At 39.4% G+C, this 25,950-nt stretch overlaps 1 protein-coding gene across 6 annotated transcripts in view; it reads left to right on the plus strand.

Moving 5' to 3' along the window:
* UBE4B (ubiquitination factor E4B) overlaps positions 1–25,950 on the plus strand; it is a 137,562-nt gene that overhangs the window by 67,401 nt on the left and 44,211 nt on the right. For 3 of the 6 annotated variants that reach the window (XM_036999746.2, XM_036999747.2, XM_036999749.2), the window contains 9 exons: positions 4,169–4,304; positions 12,031–12,118; positions 13,163–13,307; positions 14,895–15,120; positions 15,579–15,989; positions 16,719–16,862; positions 21,918–22,059; positions 23,004–23,104; positions 24,043–24,157. In XM_036999746.2, the coding sequence (XP_036855641.1) occupies positions 4,169–4,304; positions 12,031–12,118; positions 13,163–13,307; positions 14,895–15,120; positions 15,579–15,989; positions 16,719–16,862; positions 21,918–22,059; positions 23,004–23,104; positions 24,043–24,157 (1,508 nt within the window). Of the gene's footprint in view, positions 1–4,168; positions 4,305–10,671; positions 10,749–12,030; positions 12,119–13,162; positions 13,308–14,894; positions 15,121–15,578; positions 15,990–16,718; positions 16,863–21,917; positions 22,060–23,003; positions 23,105–24,042; positions 24,158–25,950 lie in introns of those variants that run through there. The other 3 variants (XM_036999750.2, XM_036999748.2, XM_036999751.2) reach the window with 3 other exon arrangements.

Here is a 25,950-nt window from a genome sequence, read left to right on the forward strand (position 1 = left end):
ATTCAGGAAATACAACAGTACTGGGAGGAAAATACTGCAGAAATAAAATCCTTCTTACTTCCTTTAAAATTCTGGCCTTCTCTTATAGAGTGCATAATTTACCTTTAACAAGCTCTCACAAGTCATGAAAGTATGGAAAGCTGCCATCCTGAAGTTTGTATTTCATGTCTTATTAAGCAGATACAACTTGCTCCATTCTTTGGACACACACCCTCACTGTTTGAAGATTTGTTTTTAAGTTGATCTATAAAGATTTTACCCGTCTTCTAAAAGAGGACGAGAGGAGTTACGTCTGCTTTCGAATCGTTTAACATCTGGATGTGTGGAGCTGAGGAAGGGGGGAAATCTGTGCTCCTTGAAATTTGGTTCCCTGACTGATTTCTCAAGAGAATGAAGACAGTAAGAGTGTGTGGTTTGAAAACAAGATGATATTTTGTACTATTGCTTTGATTTGTTTTTAGTCACAATATTTAATTTATTGATTCTAAATAAATTTTAAAAGACCATCCTTTTTTTTTTCTTTCTTTTTTTTTTTTTTTTTAAGTTTAAGAAAGTGGTGAGGCCACTCCTAGATTCTAGATGGTGTGTAGAGATTGAGGGACATCATAAATTCTGGAGAAAATTGCCCCATTTGACCCAGAATGTGAAGATCACATGGAGGATTCAGGACAAAAAGTATTCAGATGATATCCTTGATGTCCTACAAAAATACTGTAAATACAGTATACTATATGGAATACTTTGGTTATGTATTACTGTAGAATTATTGTACACATAGTATAACATATATTATGTTACAAATACAGTGTTTTAAACAACTTACTGTAATTATCAGTTTTAGAACTGGTTTTTTAAGGAAGAAAATTTAAAGGTAACTTAATTGATAGACAATAAAAATTACTGAACTTTATTGTTTAATATCATTTAAAAATTGTCATACCTTTCATTGTGATAAATAAAAACAATACTCTCCTAAGGACATTATTGATGCGCTGTTACTTTTTCCTTCAATAAATATTCATTGAGAATGTACATTGAATTAAACAACTTGAATTAATGACTTTCAAAGTTTTACTGTCTTCTACAAGATTATTTCAGAATTCACACTACATTAGAAGCTTTCCATATTTTACTTGACTCAAGTTACTTAGTGAATTTTTTTTTATTAAGGTATCACTGATATACACTCTTATGAAGGTTTCACATGAAAAACATTGTGGCTACTACATTCACCTAAATTATCAAGTCACCCCCACACCTCATTGCAGTCACTGTCCATCAGCATAATAGGATGCCACAGAGTTATTACTTGTCTTCTCTGTGCTACACTGTCTTCCCTGTGACCCCACACACACCATGTGTACCAATCATAGTACCCCTCAGTCCCATTCTCCTTCCCTCCCAACCTGCCCTCCCACACCCCTCCCCTTTGGTAACCGCTAGTCCCTTCTTGGAGTTTGTGAGTCTGCTGCTGTTTTGTTCCTTCAGTTTTGCTTCATTGTTATACTCCACAAATGAGGGAAATCATTTGGTACTTGTCTTTCTCCACCTGGCTTATTTCACTGAGCCTAATACCCTCTAGCTCCATCCATGTTGTTGCAAATGGTAGGATTTGTTTTCTTCTTATGGCTGAATAGTATTCCATTGTGTATATGTACCACATCTTCTTTATTCATTCATCTATTGATGGACACCTAGGTTGCTTCCATATCTTGGCTATTGTAAATAATGCTGTAATAAACATAGGGGTGCATATGTCTTTTTGAATATGAGATCTTTTTCCTTTGGGTAAATTCCTAGGAGTGGAATTCCTGGGTCAAATGCTATTTCTATTTTTAGTTTTTTGAGGAACCTCCATATTGCTTTCCTCACTGGTTGAACTAATTTACCTTCCCACCAGCAGTGTAGGAGGGTTCCCCTTTCTCTGCATCCTCGCCAGCATTTGTTGTTCCTTGTCTTTTGGATGTTGGCCATCGTAACTGGTGTGAGATGATATCTCATTGTAATTTTAATTTGTATTTCCCTGATAATTAGCGATATGGAGCATTTTTTCATGTGCCTTTGGCCATCTGAATTTCTTCATTGGAGAAATGTCTGTTCATATCCTCTGCAGGTTATTTGTTTTTTGAGTGTTGAGGCGTGTGAGTTCTTTATATAATTTGGATGTTAAGCCCTTGTCAAATATGTCACTTATGAATATTTTCTCCCATACTGTAAGATGGCTTTTTGTTCTGCTGATGGTGTCCTTTGCTGTACAGAAGGTTTTTAGTTTGATGTAGTCTCATTTGTTCATTTTTGCTTTTGTTTCCCTTGTCTGAGGAGATGTCAGGAAAAAGTTACTCATGTTTATATTCAAGAGGTTTTTGCCTATGTTTTCTTCTAAAAGTTTGTGGTCTGTAATAGTGAAAATTTAATTTCTCATTGCCTGCATGAGTCTTGCAGAAGTTTTAATAAACAGGTACATGTTAAAACCTGCTGTCAAGAATGGGTAAATGTTTTGTAATGCTTTCCGATGCAGAGAGCCATGAAAGGGTGGCTAGTTTGCTTTCTCGGTACGCTGGGAGAGCTAATCCTTTATCCACTTGGTAGTTGTTTCAGCTACAAATGGTAACTGAAGTTTTGTTTTTTCAAACATGAGCATCTCATTTTCCTCTCAGCAGCATTGGTATGTATTTTTTAAAGTACATATGAATGCCTGGGTAAACTTTTTTTTTTTTGTAGAAAGGTATTCCTCGGGCTAAAGTAATTAAAAAATTTTTATGAACAATGTGACTGTAAAAACATTGATGAGAAGCAGTATGGAGGTTCCTCAAAAAACTCAAAATAGAAATACCATTTGACCCAGGAATTCCACTCCTAGGAATTTACCCTAAGAATGCAGCAGCCCAATTTGAAAAAGACAGATGCACCCCTATCTGTATCGCAGCACTATTTACAATAGCCAAGAAATGGAAGCAACCTAAGTGTCCATCAGTAGATGAATGGATAAAGAAGATGTGGTACATATACACAATGGAATATTATTCAGCCATAAGAATAAAACAAATCCTACCGTTTGCAACAACATGGATGGAGCTAGAGGGTATTATGCTCAGTGAAATAAGCCAGGCAGAGAAAGACAAGTACCAAATGATTTCACTCATATGTGGAGTATAAGAACAAAGAAAAACTGAAGGAGCAAAACAGCAGCCGACTCTCAGAACCCAAGAATGGACTAACAGTTACCAAAGGGAAAGGGACTGGGGAGGATGGGTGGGAAGGGAGGGATAAGGGGGGGAAGAAAAGGGGCATTATGATTAGCATGCATAATATGGGGCGGGCACGGGGAGGGCTGTGCAACACAGAGAAGGCAAGTAGTGATTCTACAACATCTTACTATGATGATGGACAAACACTGCACTGGGGTTTGTGGGGGGAACTTGGTGATGGGGGGAGTCTAGTAAACATAGTGTTCCTCATCTAAGTGTAGATTATGATACCAAAATAAAAATTAAAAAAAAACATTGATGAGAAATAATCTATTCCCATACTTATGGCTATGGTTCACTATACTGAATGCTCTATGACATGGGTGAGGACAATATCAAAGACAAGGCTTATTTTTCCCAAACTATCACAGATAATGTGTTCAATCAATAAATGAATTGATCTATATTTAAAGACATGGCTTAGATTCATCTATTTGCATGTTTTCAACATTTTATTATGAAAATTTTAAGCTTACAGCAAAGTTGAAAGATTTTGAAGTGAGTACCTATATACCCACCATCTAGATTCTACCATTAACGTCTTACTGTATTTGCTTTATCACACGTCTGTCTGTGTCTGTGTCTCTATGTTTAATGTGTCTTATTTTTGGCACATTTCAAGGATTTTTCTGGATTATCATGGAAACTAATTTGTATTTGGGAACCAGCTTGGAGAAAGAGAAGCACTCAGTTTTCTGTATGAGATGTAGTGCTATTACTGACCTCATGATATGTATTTATAAAAGTATGATTTCTTGTTAACGTTCCTATGACTTTAATACTATATTAACATTTAGTGTATGTAATCTTAGGAATGAGAAATTAGTCGCTACCATGATATGAATGACAGTTGTGTTGTTTACAAATAGCTTTAAAGTTACCTCACATGTATCTTCCTCCTCCCTGTCTGCCCTGGTTAGGAGTGGCCCACCGAAGCCAGAGCAGTGAAGGAGTCAGTTCTCTCAGCAGCTCGCCCTCCAATAGCCTTGAAACACAATCTCAGTCTCTCTCACGTTCCCAGAGCATGGATATCGATGGAGTCTCTTGTGAAAAAAGGTAAAAATAAGCCAATTTTCCAAGAAGCTGTTTTATTTATGCAAAGGGATGGATTCAGTCTCTTTAGTCTCTAGGTCAGTGGTCTCACATGCCAGCCCAGAGGTCCATATCCGTCCTTAGCAAACTAGAACTAAACGTATTAAATCAAATTTCTTTGTGTTACTCTGAAATGTTCATCTTTTTTTTTTTTTTTTTTGGTTTTGGTATTGAAATGTCTTTTATGAAATAGTGGTGTAGGTGGTAAAAAAGGTTTTTATTTTTTTACCATCCTCATTTTTTAAGTACAAAATTGGCAGGCATATGCCAGTCCCTAAAAATTTCTTCAGTTTTACTAATCAGTGAAATAATAAAGTTTGAAAGGGTACAGATAGGGAAGCCCAAGACCACAGAGGCTCCGCAGGATCAGGGTGTCTTAGAGCAGAGCCTTCCTGTGCCAGAAGAGTGCTGTGCATGGGTGATAGAGTGGCGAGGTGTTGCTTTAGTCCTTGGGCAAGCCCCACCCTCCAGGACTGGTGTTCTCTGCCCTCAGGCAGCCCTTCTGTTTATGTCAGTGGACCAGACGAGTATCATTTTCTATGTGTGTTATGCTGTGAGAAAGGTCGAGAAGCACTGGTATAGAGCTTTAGCACTTGGTGGGGTGGGGGTGAGGAGCCACATGAGAGGTCACCCCAGAGTAGGCAAAAATTCAGGAAAAACTACATTCTCAGGGAAAACAGCAAGTAGGAAAAAATAAACCCCATAGAGTAAAAACAATTGTGCTCTTATTACCTTTGCTCTGAGTGGATGTATTTTTGAAAAATCAAGTCAACTGTGTGAATCCATGGCCAGTAGGTGTCTTTCTTCAATATGGGTTAGCACGTAGAATTTACACTATTGGTGTAGTCTGAAAAACCTCAAGCTAAGAACTGTCAGTGGACTCAGGCCTATAGTACCTTTAAGCATCTCGCAGAAGCAAACATAAATCATCCAAATCTTCAGAGAATTTCCTTAGAAAATCTTCCAAGAAATAATGAGCTCAAAGACAGAGATCACGTAACACACTAGGAAAGTTATCATGAATCAGAGTCAGTAGAATCAGTAGCAATGAAATTTTCCATCTAGAGATTTTGGGTTTTAGAACTATCAGATACAGAATACAAAATATATATTTTTTATTTTGGTATCATTAATCTATAATTACATGAGGAACATTATGTTTACTAGGCTCCCCCTTCACCAAGTCCCCCCACAAACCCCATTACAGTCACTGTCCATCAGCGTAGTAAGATGCTGTAGAATCACTACTTGTCTTCTCTGTGTTGCACAGCCCTCCCCATTCCTCCCCCCACATTATACATGCTAATTGTAATGCCACCATTATTTTTACCCCCTCTTAGCCCTCCCTTCCCACCCATCCTCCCCAGTCCCTTTCCGTTTGGTAACTGTTAGTCCATTCTTGGGTTCTGTGAGTCTGCTGCTGTTTTGTTCCTTCAGTTTTTTCTTTGTTCTTATACTCCACATATGAGTGAAATCATTTGGTACTTATCTTTCTCCGCCTGGCTTATTTCACTGAGCATAATACCCTCTAGCTCCATCCATGTTGTTGTTCTTCTTTAGTACGATTTGTTCTTCTTATGGCTGAATAATATTCCATTGTGTATATGTACCACATCTTCTTTATCCATTTATCTCCTGATGGACACTTAGGTTGCTTCCATTTCTTGGCTATTGTAAATAGTGCTGCGATACAGATAGGGGTGCATCTGTCTTTTTCAAATTGGGCTGCTGCATTCTTAGGGTAAATTCCTCGAAGTGGAATTCCTGGGTCAAATGGTATTTCTATTTTGAGCTTTTTGAAGAACCTCCATACTGCTTTCCACAATGGTTGAACTAGTTTACATTCCCACCAGCAGTGCAGGAGGGTTCCCCTTTCTCCACAACCTCGCCAACATTTGTTGTTTGTCTTTTGGATGGTGGCGATCCTTACTGGTGTGAGGTGATATCTCATTGTGGTTTTAATTTGCATTTCTCTGATGACTAGCCATGTGGAGCATCTTTTCATGTGTCTGTTGGCCATCTGAATTTCTTCTCTGGAGAAGTGTCTGTTCAGATTCTCTACCCATTTTTTAATTGGATTATTTGCTTTTTGTTTGTTGTGGTGCATGAGCTCTTTATATGTTTTAGATGTCAACCCTTTATCGGATCTGTCATTTATGAACATATTCTCCCATACTGTAGGATGCCTTTTTGTTCTATTGATGGTGTCCTTTGCTTTACAGAAGCTTTTCAGCTTGATATAGTCCCACTTGTTCATTTTTGCTCTCGTTTCCCTTGCCAAAATAAATATTTTAACTAAAAAGGGGAATGAAAACATGCTTAAGGGGTGACTATCAAAACAACTAAGCACATTTGAAAAAAAAACAAATAGAATTTCTAGAAATGAAAAGATAATTCAAATAGAAGACTTGATGTGTTAAACCTAAACCAGTACATTAGATACACCTAAACAAATGGATTGATAGAGCTGAGATCCTTCCCACAGTGCACCATAAAGGGATAAAGACATAAAAAATAAAGAAGATATTTAGAGTTATAGAGGATACAGATCCAATATATAATAAAAAAATTAAAAGGAAATAATGGAAAGACTTAAAGAGATTCCCACACATACACCCTTATTCTATGTTTTTTTTCTTTTTCTGGTTTGCATGCCATTATCAAAAAGATAAATGGCCGAGAATTGTTTAATAGTTGATAAATGATATGAAACCTCAGATTCAGGGAGCCCAGCAATTCACCAGCAGGTTAAACAAAGAGAAATTCATATCTAGACATTTAATAGTAAAATTGCAGAACACCAAGGACAAAGGCCTTTCAGTTAAGCAGCCAGAGAGATGATCTACAAAGGGCAACAGATGTCTTAATGATGGAAGCCAGAGGACGGCAAAGTGATAGTGTTAAATGCTGAAAGAAACTGTCCATTGGGAACTGTATGCTCTTGTGGAACTGTATTTTAAGAGCAAGTTTGAAGTAAAGACGTTTATAGATTTAAAAAACAAATAAAAACAACCTGGTATCTGCCACCAGAAGACCCCAACTAACTGTCGGTCGGTCCGTCTGTCTATCTATCTATCTATTTCTTAATTAATTAATTAATTATCATTAATCTATAATTACATGAGGAACATTATGTTTACTAGGTTCCCCCCTTCACCAAGTCCCCCCCACAACCCCCTTCAGAGTCACTGTCCATCTGCGTAGTAAGATGCTGTAGAATCACTACTTGTCTTCTCTGTGTTGCACAGCCCTCCCCGTGCCCAGCCCCCACACATTCCCAGCCTTTTTTAAGCTTTTTTTTTTTTTAATTGATACACAGTTTTATTTTAGTTTCAGGTATACAACAGAGTGGTTCAGCAGTTGCCCATATTATTAAATCCTTATCCCCACTAGTACAGCTACTATCTGTCAACATAGAAAGATGTTACAGAATCATTGGCTATATTCTCCATGCTGTATTACTTCTATCCCTGTGAGCAGCCTACAGTGTGATTGAGAATTTTTGTGCCCTTTTTCCCCTGTTCCCCTTCCCTCTTAGCCATTCCCACCCCTCCCCCATAGTAACCACCAGTCCTTTCTCAGTGTCTGTGAGTCTACTGCTGTTTTGTTCCTTCTGTTTTGCTTTGTTTTTATATTCCACAAGTAAGTGAAATCATATGGTATTTGCAGAAGACCCCAACTTTTTACCAATGTAGTTTAAGAATAAGGAAAATGATCTCAGGACTAATATCTGAGATGCAGGAAGGAAAGATGAGTAAAGAAAACAAATGTAGTAAATCTATAAACGAACACCGATGTTGTAAAACAGTAATAATAGTGTATAAAATAATATTGGGTGAGAGAAGTAAAAAAAATCATATCTGTTTAGTGTGCTGGACAGCAGTAGCCGGTCAACCAGAAGAGGGATGATTAGAGCTGTAAGATACTTATACACTCGGGAGAGGTCTAGAGATACTGGCCAATGTTCGGATTTTGAGTTAAGAAGCCTTGATGAAATTTCAAGGGTAACCACTGAAAAAATAGAACTAAAGTGTATCTTCCAAACCAGTAAAGGGAAAATAAGGAGCATGAATGAGGGTATGGGGGAATTTAAATCAAAGAAAGGCAAGAAAGAAACACAGCTTTTTAAAAAAGAGACAAACAACACAGAATACAGTGGTTAATATAAATTAAAATATGCTAGTAATCACAAGGTATCAAGTGAAAGGCGTGAGTTGGATTGAAAACAAAAGAGAATCAGGCATACCTAAAACATTAACTTAGAGAAAGGTTGAAAGTAAAAGAATGGGACAAGATACATCAGGTCAATACTAAACAAAAGGAAATTGAGGCAAATATTAATAAATTAGACTTGAAGGCACTAAGTATTACTAGATATATATATACGATCTGATGATAAATGTTTAGTTTACCAGTAGGATATACCAGTTTCTAAAGTATCTGCACTTAGTACTATAACAGCAACATGTAATAAAGCAAAGACTGCTAGAACTAGAAGAAACTGGACATAGATAATCATTATGAGAGATCTTTAACTCATCTCTTTCATCTATGGATAAATCAAAGAGAATAAACATCTGTAAGCATACAGACAGGGAACAACACAGCTAACAAGTGTGATCTGGTTGAAAGATTCAGAGCTTTGTACTCTACAGTCGTAGAATACACATTCTTTTCTAATACTCAGTGACCACAAAGTTTCAGGAGTTGGAATGAAAACAGGTCATGTCTTCTGACTACATTAGGTTAAATAATTAATAGATGGGGGAAAAGAAACTTGAAAAAACGCTCATACATTTGTATATTTTAAAAACAGGATGCTTCTAAATACAGATCAAAGAAGAACTCTCACTGGAAATTTAAAAGCATATAGAACTGAACAATAATAGCAAATATATCATGATGTGCATCTTACAGCTGAAGTAGCCCTTAAAAGACAATATAAAGCTATAATATATTAAGGAGGAGAAAAGAAAAGAGAGAATATAAATAAATATTGATAACAAAAACCCTTTTCTTGGATTACTCTTCTGAATATGTGCATAGCTAACCACCTTCATATTTTTTTTGCCCATTGGCATTTCTCAAGGAGGCTTTTCCCATTTAAAATGGAAGTCCCTGCACTCTCAATTGCCTTTTCCCTGCTTAAAAATATTCTTTTTCAAAGCATTTATCATTATGTTGTGTGCTTTGTTTATATATTATGTTTATTGTTTATCATTTTTCTTTTTCTAACTAGAATGTAAACTCCACGATGCAGAGATTTTTTGTCTCTCTAGTTCATTGACATCTCAGGCACCTACAGCAGTGCCTGCATGGAACAGTCCTCAGTGACATTGATTATTGAAAAAGAGAACTCCATGAAAAATGTAAATATGCAAAATGCAAATAATTCTGAAAATCTGGATGAAAATCAAATTCCTAGAAAAACATAATTCTCCAAAAATTGACTGTAGAGACTGAATAATAAAAAAACTGTGAAATAATTTGAGTCAGTACTTTAAATTTTTCCAAAGAAAGTACCTTGCTCATATGATTTTATAAGTAAGTCCATCATTCCAATTTTATACAACTTTTCCCAGATAACTAAAAAAACAGGAAACCCTTACTAACTCAGTTTGTGAGGCTAATATGATTTTAATATCAAAACCAAGCAAGAATAACATGAAGGAAATGTTGTGGCATTCATAAAGAAATTTGCAAAAATTGTAAGATAGTTGACGAATCAAATACTGCAACACATAAAAAAATAGCTATGGTTACTGTGGGCTAGTATAGAAGTGACTGGGAGGGTTATAAGGGGGTTTTTGGGTGCTGGTAACACTGTTTCTTGAATGTGTGTGCTTATTACATTAGTATATTTCTTTTGTGAAGCTTTATTCAGCCAAACACATGATCATCTATACATTTCTGTACAGATGTTGCAATTAAAAATGTTAATATAACACGATCAACTTGGGTTTATCTCAGGAATGCAAGGATCGAACATTAGAAAATATAAATATTATTCACCCCATTATATATTATAGAGAAAAGCCGTAAAATCTAAGTAGTGGCAAAAGTTTGATAAAATTCAACATTGAGTCATGATAGAAATGTTAGCAAAGGGGAAACAGAAAGATGTATCCTTAAATTGACAGTATGGCAGAGACAGAGTTCACCAAATAACCCGAATCTCCCCTGCATATCCCCTTCCCTTTGCAGTTAGATTGGGGCCAGCCAGGTGACTAGTTCTGTCCAGTAGACTGTGAGTGGAAGTGACAGGAGTCACGTTGAGGTGAAGGCAGTTGAGCCGATGTCCCTCCTCCGTCCCTCTCTTCTCTTGCTCCAGTGACCTTGGAGGCTGTGTATTGCAGATGGCATAGATTAAAGATGGAGTAAGGATGCTTCACTCTCATCAGACTTTGCGTAAGCAAGAAATAAACCCTTACAGTGTTAAGCCTCTAAGATTTCAGAGTGTATGTGTTACCACAGCATAGCCTATCTTATTTGGACTGATATAAAGGATGTCTATTAAAAAACTACAGCAATTCTCATATTCAATGGTGAGAAATTAGAAACACACTCTCTTTAAAATCAGGAATAAAATGAGGATGACTTCTATCTCTGCTCCTATTCAACATGGGGGTTCCACCCAGTGCAGGGAAACAAAGGCTGGAGTAGAAGAAACAAAACAGTTATGATTTGGAGATGAAATGATTATCTACCTAGTAAACCCTATGTGTAAGTGAACAGGTTGCTTCTAAGAGGTCTGTATCTAGAATCAGTTACATTACTGTGTACTAGCAACAAAAAAGTGAGGAAATTTAATTTTTAAAAAGGTACCATTCAGAATTCATTAAAAAATATATGGTACCAAGGCATATAGTTTGCAAAAGAAGTGAAAGACTTAACAGAGAAAATGATAAATATTTGTTGAAAGAACTTAAAGAAGCCTAAATACTTGGAGAGAGATTCCTTGTCCATGGATTTACTCAATAACATAATAATGTCATTTCTCCCCAATGTGATCTCTACAGTCAGTGAAATTCTAGTCAAAATTCAGCAGGATTTTTAAGGAACCTCTCAGGCTGATTCTTAAGTATGTGTAGAAGAGCAAAGGGCCAAGAATGGCCAGCACTCCTTGAAGTAGAAGAAAAAGGTGGAGGACTGGCCTAGCAGATGTCACGGCTTTGAAGGTTTAGTAAGACAGTGTGGTATTGGCTCAGGGATGGACAGATTGCCTATGGGACAAAAATAGACCCAGACATTTATGGCAATCGGTCATATGACATGGATGATTTCATATTAGGGTAAAAAGGATGTTCTTTTCAATAAATGATGCTGGGACAATTATATACTTAATGTGGAGAAAAATAATATATGTAACTTAACCAGATTTTGGATCAGGCTCTGATGGTATATCATTGAAAAATACTAAATATAGAAAACCTGCTCTAATTATATATATATATTTGAAACTTAGCCTAAGAAAATAACTTGGGAAACACATTTCCAGCAAGGATGATAGACAGAATGCTTATATCCTAATACATGAAGAACTCTTACAAATTATTAAGAAAAAATATGAACCTTTGTTATTTTGCTTTCTTGACTGATTTTGACTGATACTTTAAAACTTTTCCTTCACCAGCAGCTATGATACTGGGTTTATAAAAGGTAAAGACTTACTTGTCTTTTGTACTTGAAGCATGTCCCAGGTGGATGTGGATTCAGGAATTGAAAACATGGAGGTTGATGAAAATGATCGAAGAGAAAAAAGGAGCCTCAGCGATAAGGTTGGTAAGAGATGAAGCCCTTGCTTCTGTTTTTGGTACAGGTAATATAGATAAACACCGTGTCTTCTCCTGTATCTTTGAGTCTGTCAGTCTGTTTGGCCGCCCCAACTCAGCAAATCGTCTTTAGGTGATTGCCTTTTTCTTGCGAGGAAAAAAGGGTAGGCCAGGTTGCTCTTCTTAATGGAAATATAATTTGGTCCTTTTGTGTGATGAAATGCTTCAGTGATCTTTGTTTCAGATCCATGTTTTTAACCAGTAGATTTGTAATAGAAGTTAATCTAGAGCTAATTTGAATTTTTTCTGTTGGTCTTTTGCTTAAGCAAGGAGGCTCTCTCATCTTTGGTAATATATTCTGAGGAAACTGACTGGGAATTGAAACAAGAAATGTGGAATCCAGGAGCTAGTAAAAGCTTTTTGAAAACTAATCCCTGTGTTTAGAAAAAGGGTTTTTTGTTTTGTTTTGTTGTGTTTTTTTCTGGTGTCAGGTATAGACCTGGTATACCTTAGGTAACTGCATCACTTTCTCTTCAGTAAATTATTAGTGTTCAGCAACACATGATGATTATTAGAAGTTGGACTATAAGTTTTCTAGTGGTGCAATGTCTTACTTTATGTAGTTCTTTAATGTTTACATAGTTATTTCATATAATATTTTATCTGTGATGGAAAGTGATGAAAAATGTTAAATTCTGGGAAAATGAGTTATGTACCTAGAATGTTAATCTTTGAAATTCAGAGAAGTAAATAAACAATAATACGTACATCTTCCATCACATTTCTTCCTTGGTGATTCCTGAAGACACTTGGTGTTCTGTCTTCCCACCATCTCCCCTCCACCATAGACAGTGTCGTGAACTCACAAGGCCTACATGTCGTAACACTGAAGTCATAGTAACAAGTTTGTTTTTCCCTAAATCTATTGGGTGAATTCCTTAAATGTCCTTATTAATAAATGATCTAAGTCAGAATTAATCATTTCTTTTGAAGTCCTAACTCATACTTCCTACTACTTGAAATTAACCCCCAAATCTTCTTCCTCACAAGGAGCCTTCATCGGGTTCTGAAGTGTCTGAAGAACAGGCCTTACAGCTGGTCTGTAAGATCTTCCGTGTTTCCTGGAAGGACCGGGACAGAGATGTCATCTTCCTTTCTTCTCTTTCTGCACAGTTTAAGCAGAACCCAAAAGAAGGTAGGAATCTAGCTCAGTTGTCTTATTTCAGAGAACAGAAGATGGAACATCTTTTGTCCTTTTATGTTCTTGCTTTCGGGGTTGTATTTTTTATCACAGGGTATGTCTTGAGGAGGGTACTGCTTTTTGTCCACTTCCCACTGATCTTATTGATCATTTCTTTTCTTTCATGATCTATCTTAAAAGAAAAGTATGCAAATAAGTGAATGGTCTCCATTGTCTCAGAGTTGAAGTTTTTTTCCTTTGCAATAAGAAGCTCCTTACAGCATTAGCGCCTCTTACAAAGCAAGAATATACCGGGTAGGCTCCAGGGATCCTGAGAGGCCTTCCGGGTCACCTCCCCATGCTCTGAGTGCCTGCCAGGTCCTGGGTAGTCCGTCTACCTGATTCAACTGCTTGGCAAGCTAGAACATAGTGATGCTGCGCTGTGTGTCCAGGGTTCTTTTGTAAGAGGCTACACTGAACCACGCTTGAAACTCTTAGCAAGAGACCAGCCTGACAAGGCACCTGTTGCCTTTCCTTCCAGAAGTGATGAAATACAGAAGAGGCAGGAGGTGCCCTGGCATCTTCTGCTTTTCACCCTAATGGCAGGGATTTTTGTCTGTTCTGCTCACTGATGTGTTCCCACTGCCTGGAAGAGTACCTTGCATTCATTTAAAATATGAGTGAATGACTATCAAGGGGATTCCTTCTCCCTTTCCCATGCTGCCTGTCTTCCCTGGCAAAAAAGACATCCCCTGTGTTCTTGACAGATGGATAGTTTACTTCTGGTTTTCTGGGACCTCTATTACCTCTGGTTATGGAGGGGAGCTCAGTGACCCTGTGTTTCAAAACCCAGTCATTTGTTACTGTTTTTACTGTAAATGTTAAGATTTTCAAATCTTCCCTGTGCATGTATAAGTAGTAATTTTTAATAGCCAAATCAGATAAGATTTACATGGTTCGAACTTGTATTTATTGTGATATTTAAGATGTTTGTAAAGATCTACAATAAAGCATTTGGGAGTTGTAAAGAATAAGGAGGAGCCAGAAAATGGAATCGACTCCAGAAAGCTAGGTGGTGCCAAATATTGGACCCTTCATAAAATAATTTGAAGTTTGTACTTAATAGTTTTACTGTATATAAAACATACGTTGGCAAAGAACTATGGGCCAATTTGCATTTCCAGCTGGATAAACTAACCTGTACAGGTGGAAGTAGCTTCTTTTTACAGTTATGAGCAGTGCCTCTCATTGATTGTTCTTCAATTTCCTTCCCCCCCACCCAAATAAACTTTTTCTCTTGGAGTATTTTTAGATTTACAGAAAACTGTTAGAGATGGTACAGGGCTTTCCTGTATACACTTCACCCAGTTTCCCTTACTGTTAACTTCTTACGTAACCATGGCATATTTGTCTAACCAAGATATTACTATTAATTAAACTGCAAACTTTATGTGGATTTCACCAGATTACTACTTATGTCTTTTTACTGTTCCAGAGTCCATCCAGGATAACACTGAACCTCTCAGGTTCAGTTTGGCTTATTCAAGGACTGTGTATATGAAAAACCATGTATTACCCCTTCTTCATTCCGCTTTCCAACAGTGTTCTCGGATTTTAAGGACTTGATTGGCCAGATTCTAATGGAAGTGCTAATGATGTCCACTCAGACTAGAGATGAAAACCCATTTGCCAGTCTGACAGCCACATCACAGCCAATTGCAGCGGCAGCTCGGTCACCAGACAGAAATCTCATGCTCAGTACCGGCTCCAATCCAGGAACAAGCCCCATGTTCTGTGTGGGTTCCTTCGGCGCCAGCTCTTTGTCTAGGTCAGTGTCGTTCTTGTTGCGCATCGAATTGGTGGTAAAAGAGGCCTGATGTGTGTAAGAGAAGGGAACGGTCATCCACAGGCCGGTGTCATGCAGACTATGGCAGGTGCCATGTTTGTGGGGATGGGTTTGGTCACTGCAGGAGGTCCCGTCTTTCCACATTGGTCTCTGCCTTTCCATGGTTAGGGTATTGGTAAATTAAATTTTAGAAACAAATGACTGGTATATATACATTGTTCTTTGGAAAGCAGGCTTGTCATATTGTTAGCATATAGCCTCTAGAGCAGTACAGCCATTAGACTGTAATTATTTAGATGAGTGTCTGAAAGATTTGTGTACTGGAATGCTTAGACATATGAAATGTAATCATACTGTTCTTGAAAAGCTTGACATTTTCCATTTAGTTGTTTATCTCAAGTTTTCTTCAATTTCTTTCCTCCCTTCCTCAACTAATTTAGCCTTTATGAAACTAGTCCAGCCCCCAGGACGAGTCTCTGGAGCCCTGGGCCAGTGACGAGTCCCTCCTTTGTCTCTCCTTCCCGTGCGGCCGGCCCGGCGGCTGCGCCTCCCGTTTCCCTCGGCCCTCACGGTGCAGCTTCGGGGACCGCTGCTGGAAGCCAGCCGTCATCTCCGCGGTACCGCCCCTACACCGTCACCCACCCCTGGGGCGCCTCACCTGCCCCCACCCCGCGGCCCTCTGGGACCGCCACTCTGTCTGGCTCCCCCAGTCTCCCTGCCCTGGCTGGCAGCCCTCCAGCAGTGCCTGCCAGCTCCTCCAGACAGAGACCCACCAGCACGGGGCCGCCTTTGCTGCCCGCCTCACCCAGTGCCTTGAGCAGACGGCCCCCCTCCCTAAGGATGGCTCCGAGGTATTTATTCAGCAGGAGAGTTGGGTGTGTGCTTGTAGTGTAGGGAAAGTGGATTAACACTGTTTGGAAGAAGTGTTGTGTGGCACTGACCTCAGTGACATGTACTCCTGTTTTGGGTTATTTAACACATGTGTCTAACTAGTTTGGTGGGCTTGTGCCCAGAGTTCATGCTTCTGCCAGGCTTTGATAACATCAGAAAGTGTGGGTGCTCCAGTGTGAGTCCCTTTCTTCCTTTCTTCCTCTCACTCTTCTTCCTGTACAAAAAAAAAGGTGTAACTTAATTTTTCTGCATCTAGTTCACATGTCATTCCTCATTACAAATTAGTCTCAGAGACTGTGGGCAGTTTGAGAGCTGGGGGTCACAGGGGCACTTTTCAACTTCCTGGTCTATTGCCAGTCACAGAGGAAATACAGTCAGACTAAGGGGTTGTGGGAGCAAATCTGGGCCTGGTGTCCCTTACCTGTAGTCACTGGGGCCGAGCCAGTGTTTGTGCCCTGACACCTGGATTTCAGCCTCTTATAAAGAAGCGGTATCAGCATTCCGTTAGTCCCGGGCCCACCCCCAAACGCCCCTGTGCATCCCTGTAGTTTAGGAGAATGGTTTTCTGCATGTCAGTAGACAAAGCTAGGAGCGTAAGATTGAAGTAAAAAGGAGCAGCGATTGCAAAAGCTTCCCCCTCTTGTTTCTCCTTCGTTCCCTGATGACCTTTCTTGCTTTTGTTGTGGTAGTATGTGCGACAGTCCTTTCTCCTTCCCCTTCCTCGCACTCTCTGAGGACAGTAGTGATGAAGACGAAGAAGAAGATGATGATGGTGGTGATGATGAAGGTGGTGGTGGTGGTGATGAGTTTTCTTGTGTCCAGTTTGGGTCCAGGTATCAGAGGAATGGAATCTTACCCCCCTGCATGTGCATAGGTGCTGAGGAACTAACTTTGATGAGCCCTGATCGGGAGTGTGCTCTGACTGTAAACAGGATAGGGTCACACGAGGCAGCCTTTAGAATCAAGATGTGAGAAACTTGCATGAACTAAAAAGTCTTGGGATCGTATCATGGGGTGAAGTGGCACATAGGAAAATTTTCGTAGTTGTTACCTGGTAATTTTGGAGGAAGGCTTAACATATAATCATTTGTCCAAAACAACGAACAACAGATTAAAATCAGTCATCATTGGGTTTACCCACCCTAAGGTCTAAAACGAGGAACCCTTCATTCATCTAGTGTGAGGGTGTTCTTGTGAGCCACGTGTGCCCTGTGAGGCATGCTTTCTTACATACCGTTGCACGGTTTGCTGCTGTTTAGGAACGGCAGAGGGGCGGGGACGTGCGCCCCCCCTGCAGCCCCAGCTCAGTCTGGGCAGCCTGTTGAAGAGCATGTGGGGCTGTGCTCTGTGGCGCAGCTGTGATTCTGCTTTCACTTCTAACCTTGGATTTCACTAATCACCTTGCCCTTAGTGAAGCTAGACCCTATTTGTTTAAGACAGCGTTTGGAATGGCAGCAGAGGCTGGAACAAGGTTCGTGGGGTTGCTGACTGTCCACCCCTGAAAACCAGCTGAAAAAGACTACTTGGTTTTCTAGGTGACTTTGAGCAAGAAAATACCATAGCACCTTCTTTCTAAAACCTCTGACTTATTGTCTTAAAATTTTGCTCTTAAGTTGAAGTTTCCTGTGGACTCCTTTGGGTTTGTGTCCAGCACTGTTCAAAAATAACTGCAGTCTATAGGTAGAGCCGGCAGTGGGAGTGAGGTGCGCTTCGGGGGGTTTGACAGGGTTCGGAAGAATGGTTAGAGAGCGTATGTAGAGGCTGAGGAGCGTTGGTGTGAGGTTCAGTGTTGATTCAGGGGGGCTGATACTTGTATTGGGTTGAACATTATATCACCATTTGTCAAGTAAATTTCCCAAAGGTAGAAGTGTCTTTTTCATGTAGATAAATCCTGTTGGGGTGATGAGGGGGTGAAGACTTGACAGTACAGGTGAATGTTGAAACCACTGTGTTGTTTATGTGAAACCATCATAAGATTGTACATCCACGACACATTAATAAAAAAAAAATCCTGTTGTGTGACTATAGTAAAGCAGCAGGCATCCCCTTTTTTAGGAATCAGTTTCCATACGTGATACAGGAATCAACTTCCATACATGATACCTGTTTTAGTGTAAATGATTTGTGGGAGAAAGGTTCTCTCTCCCCAGCCTGTTTAGTTCCAGCTTTTTCTAACAAAGATACCAGGTTGTGTGCTGCTTTCGCTAACTCCTCTCTTTCTAGAATTGTAACTTCCTACCCTTGTCTCAGATCTAGATTCTATACCTACACGCAGAAATCACCTGCTGTCGGAGTAATGATTCCTGCCGCCGGCGCTCACAGAGCGCTCTGCACATGTGATCCCTCAGCCTCCTGGTGGCACACGTGTCACTGCGAGGAAACCGCGGTACAGGGAGGCCAGTGTAACCAGTGCGCGGTAGAGCCCGCGGCAGAACTCGGGTCCGCACGGCGCCCCGCGCCGCCCCGGCTTTCCCAGTTGCGCCTGACAGGTCTTGCGTTGTTCTCCTTCCTTACAAGTTATTTTGCTCCCTGAGGGTTAGTCATCTATTCTGTTCCTCGGCAAGGAGTGTCAACATTTTACTCCTTAATTACAAAATTCCATCCAGTTGGCTGGTCCTTTGCGAGCTGTTTTTCGAGACGTACAGATCTGAAGAGATATCAAAAGCAATGTATGAGGATGAGTACAAGTACCTAACTGATAAAACAAAATGGAAAGGAGCTCACGAATGCGACTGGGGTCAGAACCAGGAAGAGGCAGGCGACACACCTGGTTAATGTGAGCAATCAGAGAATAAACAGCTGTTTTCCTTCCCCCTTTCTAATTGATGTTCCCAGAATTTCACTGACTTTGAAGTAAGCAGTTCAACACCGGCTGCCTGCCTGGTAAGATTAATGGCGTAGGAGAATCAGCAGTGTTGTGTCTGTTTCCCCTCTGCTTTGCCCAGTGGAGTTGAGGTGTTTGTTGTAAGACGTTTTGAAAGTAGTTGGGACATACATTCATGTTAATTATTTCTGGTGGTGCTGATTAGGATTAATTTGAGAAAGGTGAACTATTCCTCTGTTTTGTTAACCTGAAAAAAGCTGTATGAATTATAAGGAACTACTTTTTGCAGGAGTGGAAATGAGTGAAGAGAGAGATTATCTTGTGATAAAGATAACATAGGAGTTACTCTGAGGAAAATTTTTCTAATTATTTCCTAGGAGATTGATGACTACAAAGACATTTGTTTTTAACCGCTTAGCTGTTTCAGTGAAGGAGGTCAAATCTTGAATGTCATGAACCCGTGTGAGTAAAAAAAAGGGAAAAATAGCAAACAGTGAAAAACACTGGAATTTATTTCCTATTTCTACTTGTCACTACTTGGAGATGAAACACAGAAGTAATTGAAAAGAAACCTTTCCACTCTGTCTTCAAAACCCTCTGGTGATTCCCTTCTCACACATACTGGAACCCAAAGGCCCCCCCAGGCCTGCGAGCCGCCGCCTCTCACACGCACATACACACACTCATCGCCTCCCCCAGCCTGTATCCTGTCGCCCGTACACTTGACCCTGTTCTTGAGCTCACTCAGTATATTCCCTCCTGCCTCAGACCTTTGCCCTTGTTTCCTCTTTTTGGACAGCTGTCCCCCATGTAGCAGCATGGCCCACTCCCCTGACTCCCTCAGGTCTGTGTTACCCGTGCCCTGTATCAGACGGTGTTCTCTGACCCTGTTGTGTTAAGCATTGTATAAAACACACATGCACACTTACTGCCCCTTTCTGCCCCCATATTCTGCTTTTATTTTTCTTCATAGCATTTCTGCCTTACTTGTTTTTGACTGTCTCACCCTCTAGAATGTAATTGCCATACGAAGAAGGTCTTGATCTGTCTGATTCAGTGTGCTACCCCCAAGAGCCGCAACAGTGCCTGAAATTCAGAAGGCACACTTTTTTCAGTGAATTTACGTTGCTTAACCCTGCATACCCCTGACTTTGCCTTGCATTGAGAAAACACAAAATTCCAAAGTCTGCATTAAAAAAAAAAATGAGTCAATAGGAGGGTGACTATCCCCATTATAGAAGAAGTGAAACTGCAATGGAATCCCTTTAAGGGACATGTTTTCTTGGTGCACCGAAAGTGGGACTCATTTTGCACAGATCTGATGCATGTGTAAATCCCCAGGCATCTGTTCATTGTGCTTTCAGGATTCAGCTATATTTCTGTTACGTGAAGTAATTACATTTTTAAATTGGACTATTGATGTAGTTATCAAAAAGTGGTTCACATACTCTCCCAGAGGGAAATAATACCTTTTTAGCTACTGGTAGGACTTAAATATGACAAACTTCCAATGTTAAATCCATGTCCCAGTTGTAAAGCATCATGAATTCTGTAACAACCTTTTTAGGGGAAAAAAATGAAATGTTTAAAAACTTTTAATGAAAGTATTTACTGATAGCACAAATTTATGCATATAAATTCTACACCGCTTTCTTCCTCGGCATCATATTCAAGAACCTAAAGATCCTTGTAAATCAGTTTTGACCATTTAGACTTAGGCAAGTAATGTTGAGATTGGCCACTTTATATACTTGTGATCGTCATTTAGCACCTTTAGGATTGATCTTATCATTTTGAAATATATTGACATAGTGGGGTTTGCTCTACATTTCCTATTTGCTTAAAGTTTTGTCCCCTTTTTTTTTTCTTTCTGTTCTCCTGAAAGTCAACTGGAAGTATTGCTTGATGCTTGACAGATGATCACCAAAATACACCGACCTTATTTAGCTTCAAAACTTCTCTTATGTATTCTGACATGCCAGGCTTCTAAATACATTAACACTCTCCATGTCTTAGTGAAATATTTGCAAAGATACTTCAGTTGACTTCGAAGTGTTCAATTTATGTTTTCTCATTTCCTCTCCATTTTGTAATTCCTGGCCTCTTCCTATCTTTGTGCATATCATCGCACAATAATAAGGTGATGACTCTTTGTATCTTTTGTGTATAACAGATCAATTTGTCAGTCATATCAGATATGATATGTGACCTGTGACCTGGTGGTTGATCTAAACTTTAATTTCCTCACAACCAACAGTGATACTGTTTGGCTTTCGTCTCAGAGAACAGTTGTTACTAATCATAACAATGCTTCACACCATATCCTTATATTTTACAAAGCACTTCCCCATGATGTCATTTAAGCTTTGCTACAGATGACATGAGGTTCTAGGTTCAGGTAACAAATAAGCAGTAGGGCTGGGAGAGAAACCAAGTTCAGATGCTTCCAGTGCAAGATTTTAGTTTTGTTTTTACTGTACTATTCGACTTTCTGCTGGAAGTTTCGGAAATGTTTGTGTTGGTACCAAATATTTTAATGTTTCCTTCTAATTGGACAGTTTTTCCAAGCTCTAGTCCTGTAAATAAATTTATGCTGCAGGTCATGGGAGGAGGAGTATTTTGCTAGTCCCTTATAACTTCATGCCTAAAGAGTTTGGGTACAGCAATAGCATATAGTTTGGCTTTAACCCATGAGTCTACCTGAGCGAGGCTGGCCAGTTTGGTTTCAGGATGCATGATGTCCCTTTAAATGCCTAGCGTGCAGTGGCAGTTCTTTGTCCTCCTGATTTTGTAAGTTGTCATTCTCAGTGAGATATGATGTTGGGGCTCTGGTCAGACTCTCTTCTTAGGTCAATATCTTTACTAAAATTACAGTTAGACTCAGAGTGGCCACCACGAGCAGCCCGCTTGACCCTTGGCCGCATGGTTGTATGCGCTTCGTCACGGGTGTGGGCATCCTAACAGGCTTTCTGCTGCAGAAATGCAAACTCTGTCAAAAATAACTCACTGAGATGAGAGAAGAATCATCAGTTTTTGTTTTTTGTGTTTTTTTTTTTCTCCAAAGTTTGGGAGCCTCTGGTGGGGCAAGTACTTGGGATTCCTACAGTGACCATTTCACCATTGAGACCTGCAAGGAGACAGATATGCTGAACTACCTCATTGAGTGTTTTGACCGAGTTGGAATAGAGGAAAAAAAAGCACCAAAGGTAATATGAAATAAATTCACTTGTAAACACCCACAGAAACCTGGTAATTTTTTTGTAAATAGACATTTTCTCCCTCAAAAGGAGGAAAAAAGTTATTCATTTATTTATTCAATTATTCTTATTCAGTCAGTAAAGTGGTTATTGAGCACCTGCTATGTGCCAGCCGCTATACTAGGAGCTCAGGGTATTTCAGTGAAGAAAACAGATGCAGAGCCTCGCCTTCCCAGAGCCCCCATCCTGGTGGAGGGAAGGAACGACAGGAACAGTTGCCGCTGGCCGCCCTGGACTCGCACGCCCTGACCATTTCGGGTAGCCGGCCGCGGTCATCATAGCCCGCACCACGGAGCGCCTGCAGACGGCTGCACACCTCCAGGGCCCCTCAGCTAAATTCCCACCGCTGTTCAGTTGGTCCCGTGTATTCCGGCGTAGATAGGTATTGTTTTCTTTAGTGTATGAGTAAGCAAGTGAACTTCAGGGACACTGAATCATTGTCTAGAATCATATGAAAAGTTGCAAAACTGGTTGAAACTCAGGACCTACATACACTTTTTCTATTTTATGCTTGCTTACTTCATTATTATCTCATTCATTCCTATTTCATTTTCTGGTTCTGGTTTTCCCTTACAAACTAATCCTACTGTCCACATGTTAGTTTCAGATTCTTTGGGGTTTGTTACGCTGATCTTAGCTAAAGCAAAGAAGTGGGCACGTGTCAGGTTCCCGAGGGTCACCCCTCCCTCCCGCTTCTTCCTTCTCTGACTGTAGATTTCAGTTGGAGGCAGTATACTTGGCTAATAGGGTCATTCAAGTTTGTTCATTTTGAATAAAAGAAGAGAAAAGCATGCCATTTCCAAAGGATTGATCTCTTTGACTCTTGTCAGTTTTCAACGGTATGGGATTATTTTGTTGGTCTTTGTCATCCTGACCTCCACCTTTCTTTTTAGATGTGCAGCCAGCCAGCAGTCAGCCAGCTTCTGAGCAACATCCGCTCGCAGTGCATATCCCACACCGCGTTAGTACTACAGGGTTCCCTCACACAGCCAAGGTATGTGCTGCGTGTTAGCAGGGAGAGGACCCTATCCATCAGCAGACATCAGACTGTCCAGCCGTTTCACACCACTTCGGATAACTCATTCCTGACCTACAGAATGAAAGTGGTTGACTAGATGATCTGAGCCCCCTTTCATTCTCTAAAACACTATGAACATAAGATACTCTGCCATGTGTGCCTTATTCATAGACCATTGTGGCAGTATGTTGACATCTAGGCAGGAAATTAGTAATTTAGTTTAAAGTCAGCTGCTTGCAGTCAGTCAAGAGATTTGAAAAAATGTGCACACCATCAATTTCTGTTATTCAGTCGGTCATAAATAACAGTGGTGGACTAGATAATTTGGGAATCCCCCAAAGTGAACTACATTAGTGTCTGTTTCTAAGAGTCCCACAAAGGTTTCTAGTTTAATGAAAAATATTCGTATATTTTATTTCTTTTATAACAAATATCTAAAGGGAAAATGACAGCATTACAACATTTATTCACTCTGGATGTTGCTATTTTCTGTACCATAACCATATATTTTTGAAACTTGTCAAAAAGAAGGAAAATGATATACATGTGCTAGAACTTTAAAAATGCTCTCTGATTAAAATTACTAGGAGCTTTTAAAAGTCCTCAGCCACTGCTAATCTCTTTCTTTCAGTTGGATGAGACATAAACACGTGAGAGCCCTAGAATGCCTCTTTTGTTTTACCGCTTTATTTTAAAGGAGTGTATATAGGAAAAGATGGGTTCTTTGAAACTTTATACAGTCTCTCACTAGAAAGACCAAAAAATAAAAAGGGTGCTCTTCTATCTCAAGCTATTTCTTGTGTACAGCATTTGGGAGAGTTAAGTACGGCCCCCACTGGGCAGTTGCTGCTTCCTGCCTTGGTTCCGGGGTAATGAGTTGACTGACCACAGTCCCCGACTTTCATGGTTCCCAGGCCCACGCAGCAGCCGTCCTTCCTGGTGCCGTATATGCTGTGTAGGAACCTCCCATATGGCTTCATTCAAGAACTGGTGAGAACCACTCACCAGGATGAAGAAGTGTTCAAGCAGGTAAGGTTTTGTGAGCTTGCTGCAGAAACCTTGAGCCAAGGAGCTTCTGTGCCAAAGCTGATTTCTAAATACACCATATATTGAAAGCTCCCATTCCTGAGTTTGAACACGCATGTGTTACTCCCTCAGAGGGACCTTCCTGGGGTTCCCCTCCGGAGGGAATCAGATTGACAGATACATTGTTCAAGTCGTGTGTCCTTCTCAACTAATCAGTCAAGCATTGAGTATTTTAAGCAGGGTCCCTACTAAGTGTTTTGGGAGATAAGAAATAGAAGGCTTTGTCTCTGATTTCAAGGAGTGTTTTAACACAAGAATACCAAGGGGTAGTCTAAGGCATGCTGTGCATTTGCCAGATGAGTAGTGTTGAAATTAGTTCTCTAAATTTAAGAAAGATTAGTAAATCAACCACCAAAATCAGCTCATTGGCGGACTGCACACCACATGGAATCTTTTGTCTTCTCAGCACTAAACTGGGAGTGTGTTTCATATCTTACTAATTGCTGCATTTATTAAGTATTCATACTTTTAAAAATATCTCATTGTGGAAAGTCAAGTGAAAATGATTTAGTCTTGAAGGTTTCTTCTGGGTTGAATCCTTGATGTTACATTTTGATTGCTGTTTTATGGGCTGTGTTGTGAAGTAAACACTTTGCCACAGCAACGTTCACACAAGCTGCTGCACTTGAAGAAAGACTTTTTATGACATTTTCTTACTATTCACTGTATGATCTTTGTGAGTTTTTTTGTAACCAGAAAGAATAACAGAGGCTATAGCTATATTTGAAATGGTTCATTTTAATCTGCTCTTATACCTAATATTATTCATAACTATTAATTTTAATAGTTATTTGAATTTGAATTCTTGGGAATTGTGTTCTCAAAAGATTAGTTCGAGAAGAATCCAGGAGTAAAATCTTAGTGTTGTGTACTCTGTGTCTGGGGTTCATCAACTGCCTAGCTTATAATGTTCTTGTTGGCTTATAGAATATTTATAGCAGCATAATGAGCTTTTCCTCTCTAGAAAGATAAGGGAACTTTGATGAAAGTAAGTAACTGTCTTGGAAGATTTAAATAATATGCTAGATTATACATGGTAATGTACATTAACTAGAATCCTTTTCCTATTCAAAAAGACATCATCTGAGGAAGCCAGAGTGGCTTTAACCATATAAAATAAGCCCAGTGATGGGCTGAAAAGGTATGTTAGGCCCCTTTTACTGATGAAGAAACTTACAGCAGGTTATGAAATAACCTCTTAAAAAATTGTGGTGAAATTCACATAACATAAAATTAACTGCTTTAACGTATACAGTTCAGAGGTGTTAAGTACATTCACAATGTCATGCAACCACCACAGAACTATTTTAAACCATGGACTTCTGATGTCTTCTCTTATGTATTTCCATGTGTTTTATCTGGAGAAAAATGATGAATGAATGGAGTTGCTGAACTGAAAAACAGCATTTTACCTTTTTGTCTTAAGAGTGTGGCAAATTCGTATTACTGAATATTTTGACTGAAGTTTCAGTCAGTGTTTGCTATGTTTGTAGATAAATAAAGAGCAGCTAGAATTTAGGATTGGAGAGCAGTCTTACAGTATTTTTCAAATCAGTGCTGGGGGGGTGTTTATTTGAAAATAAGATAATTATTTAAAATATGTAAGTCACACAGTAGTATAATGTTTAACTATTTGAAAAATATTGTGCTTAGTAACATTTTGTCTATTATAAGTTGAACCCTACTTGCAAAAAGGATAACCCTCTTAGAATGAATAAATGTATTTTACTTTATAA

The sequence above is a fragment of the Manis javanica genome, chromosome 4 (assembly GCF_040802235.1).
Source record: "Manis javanica isolate MJ-LG chromosome 4, MJ_LKY, whole genome shotgun sequence".
NCBI lineage: Eukaryota > Metazoa > Chordata > Mammalia > Pholidota > Manidae > Manis > Manis javanica.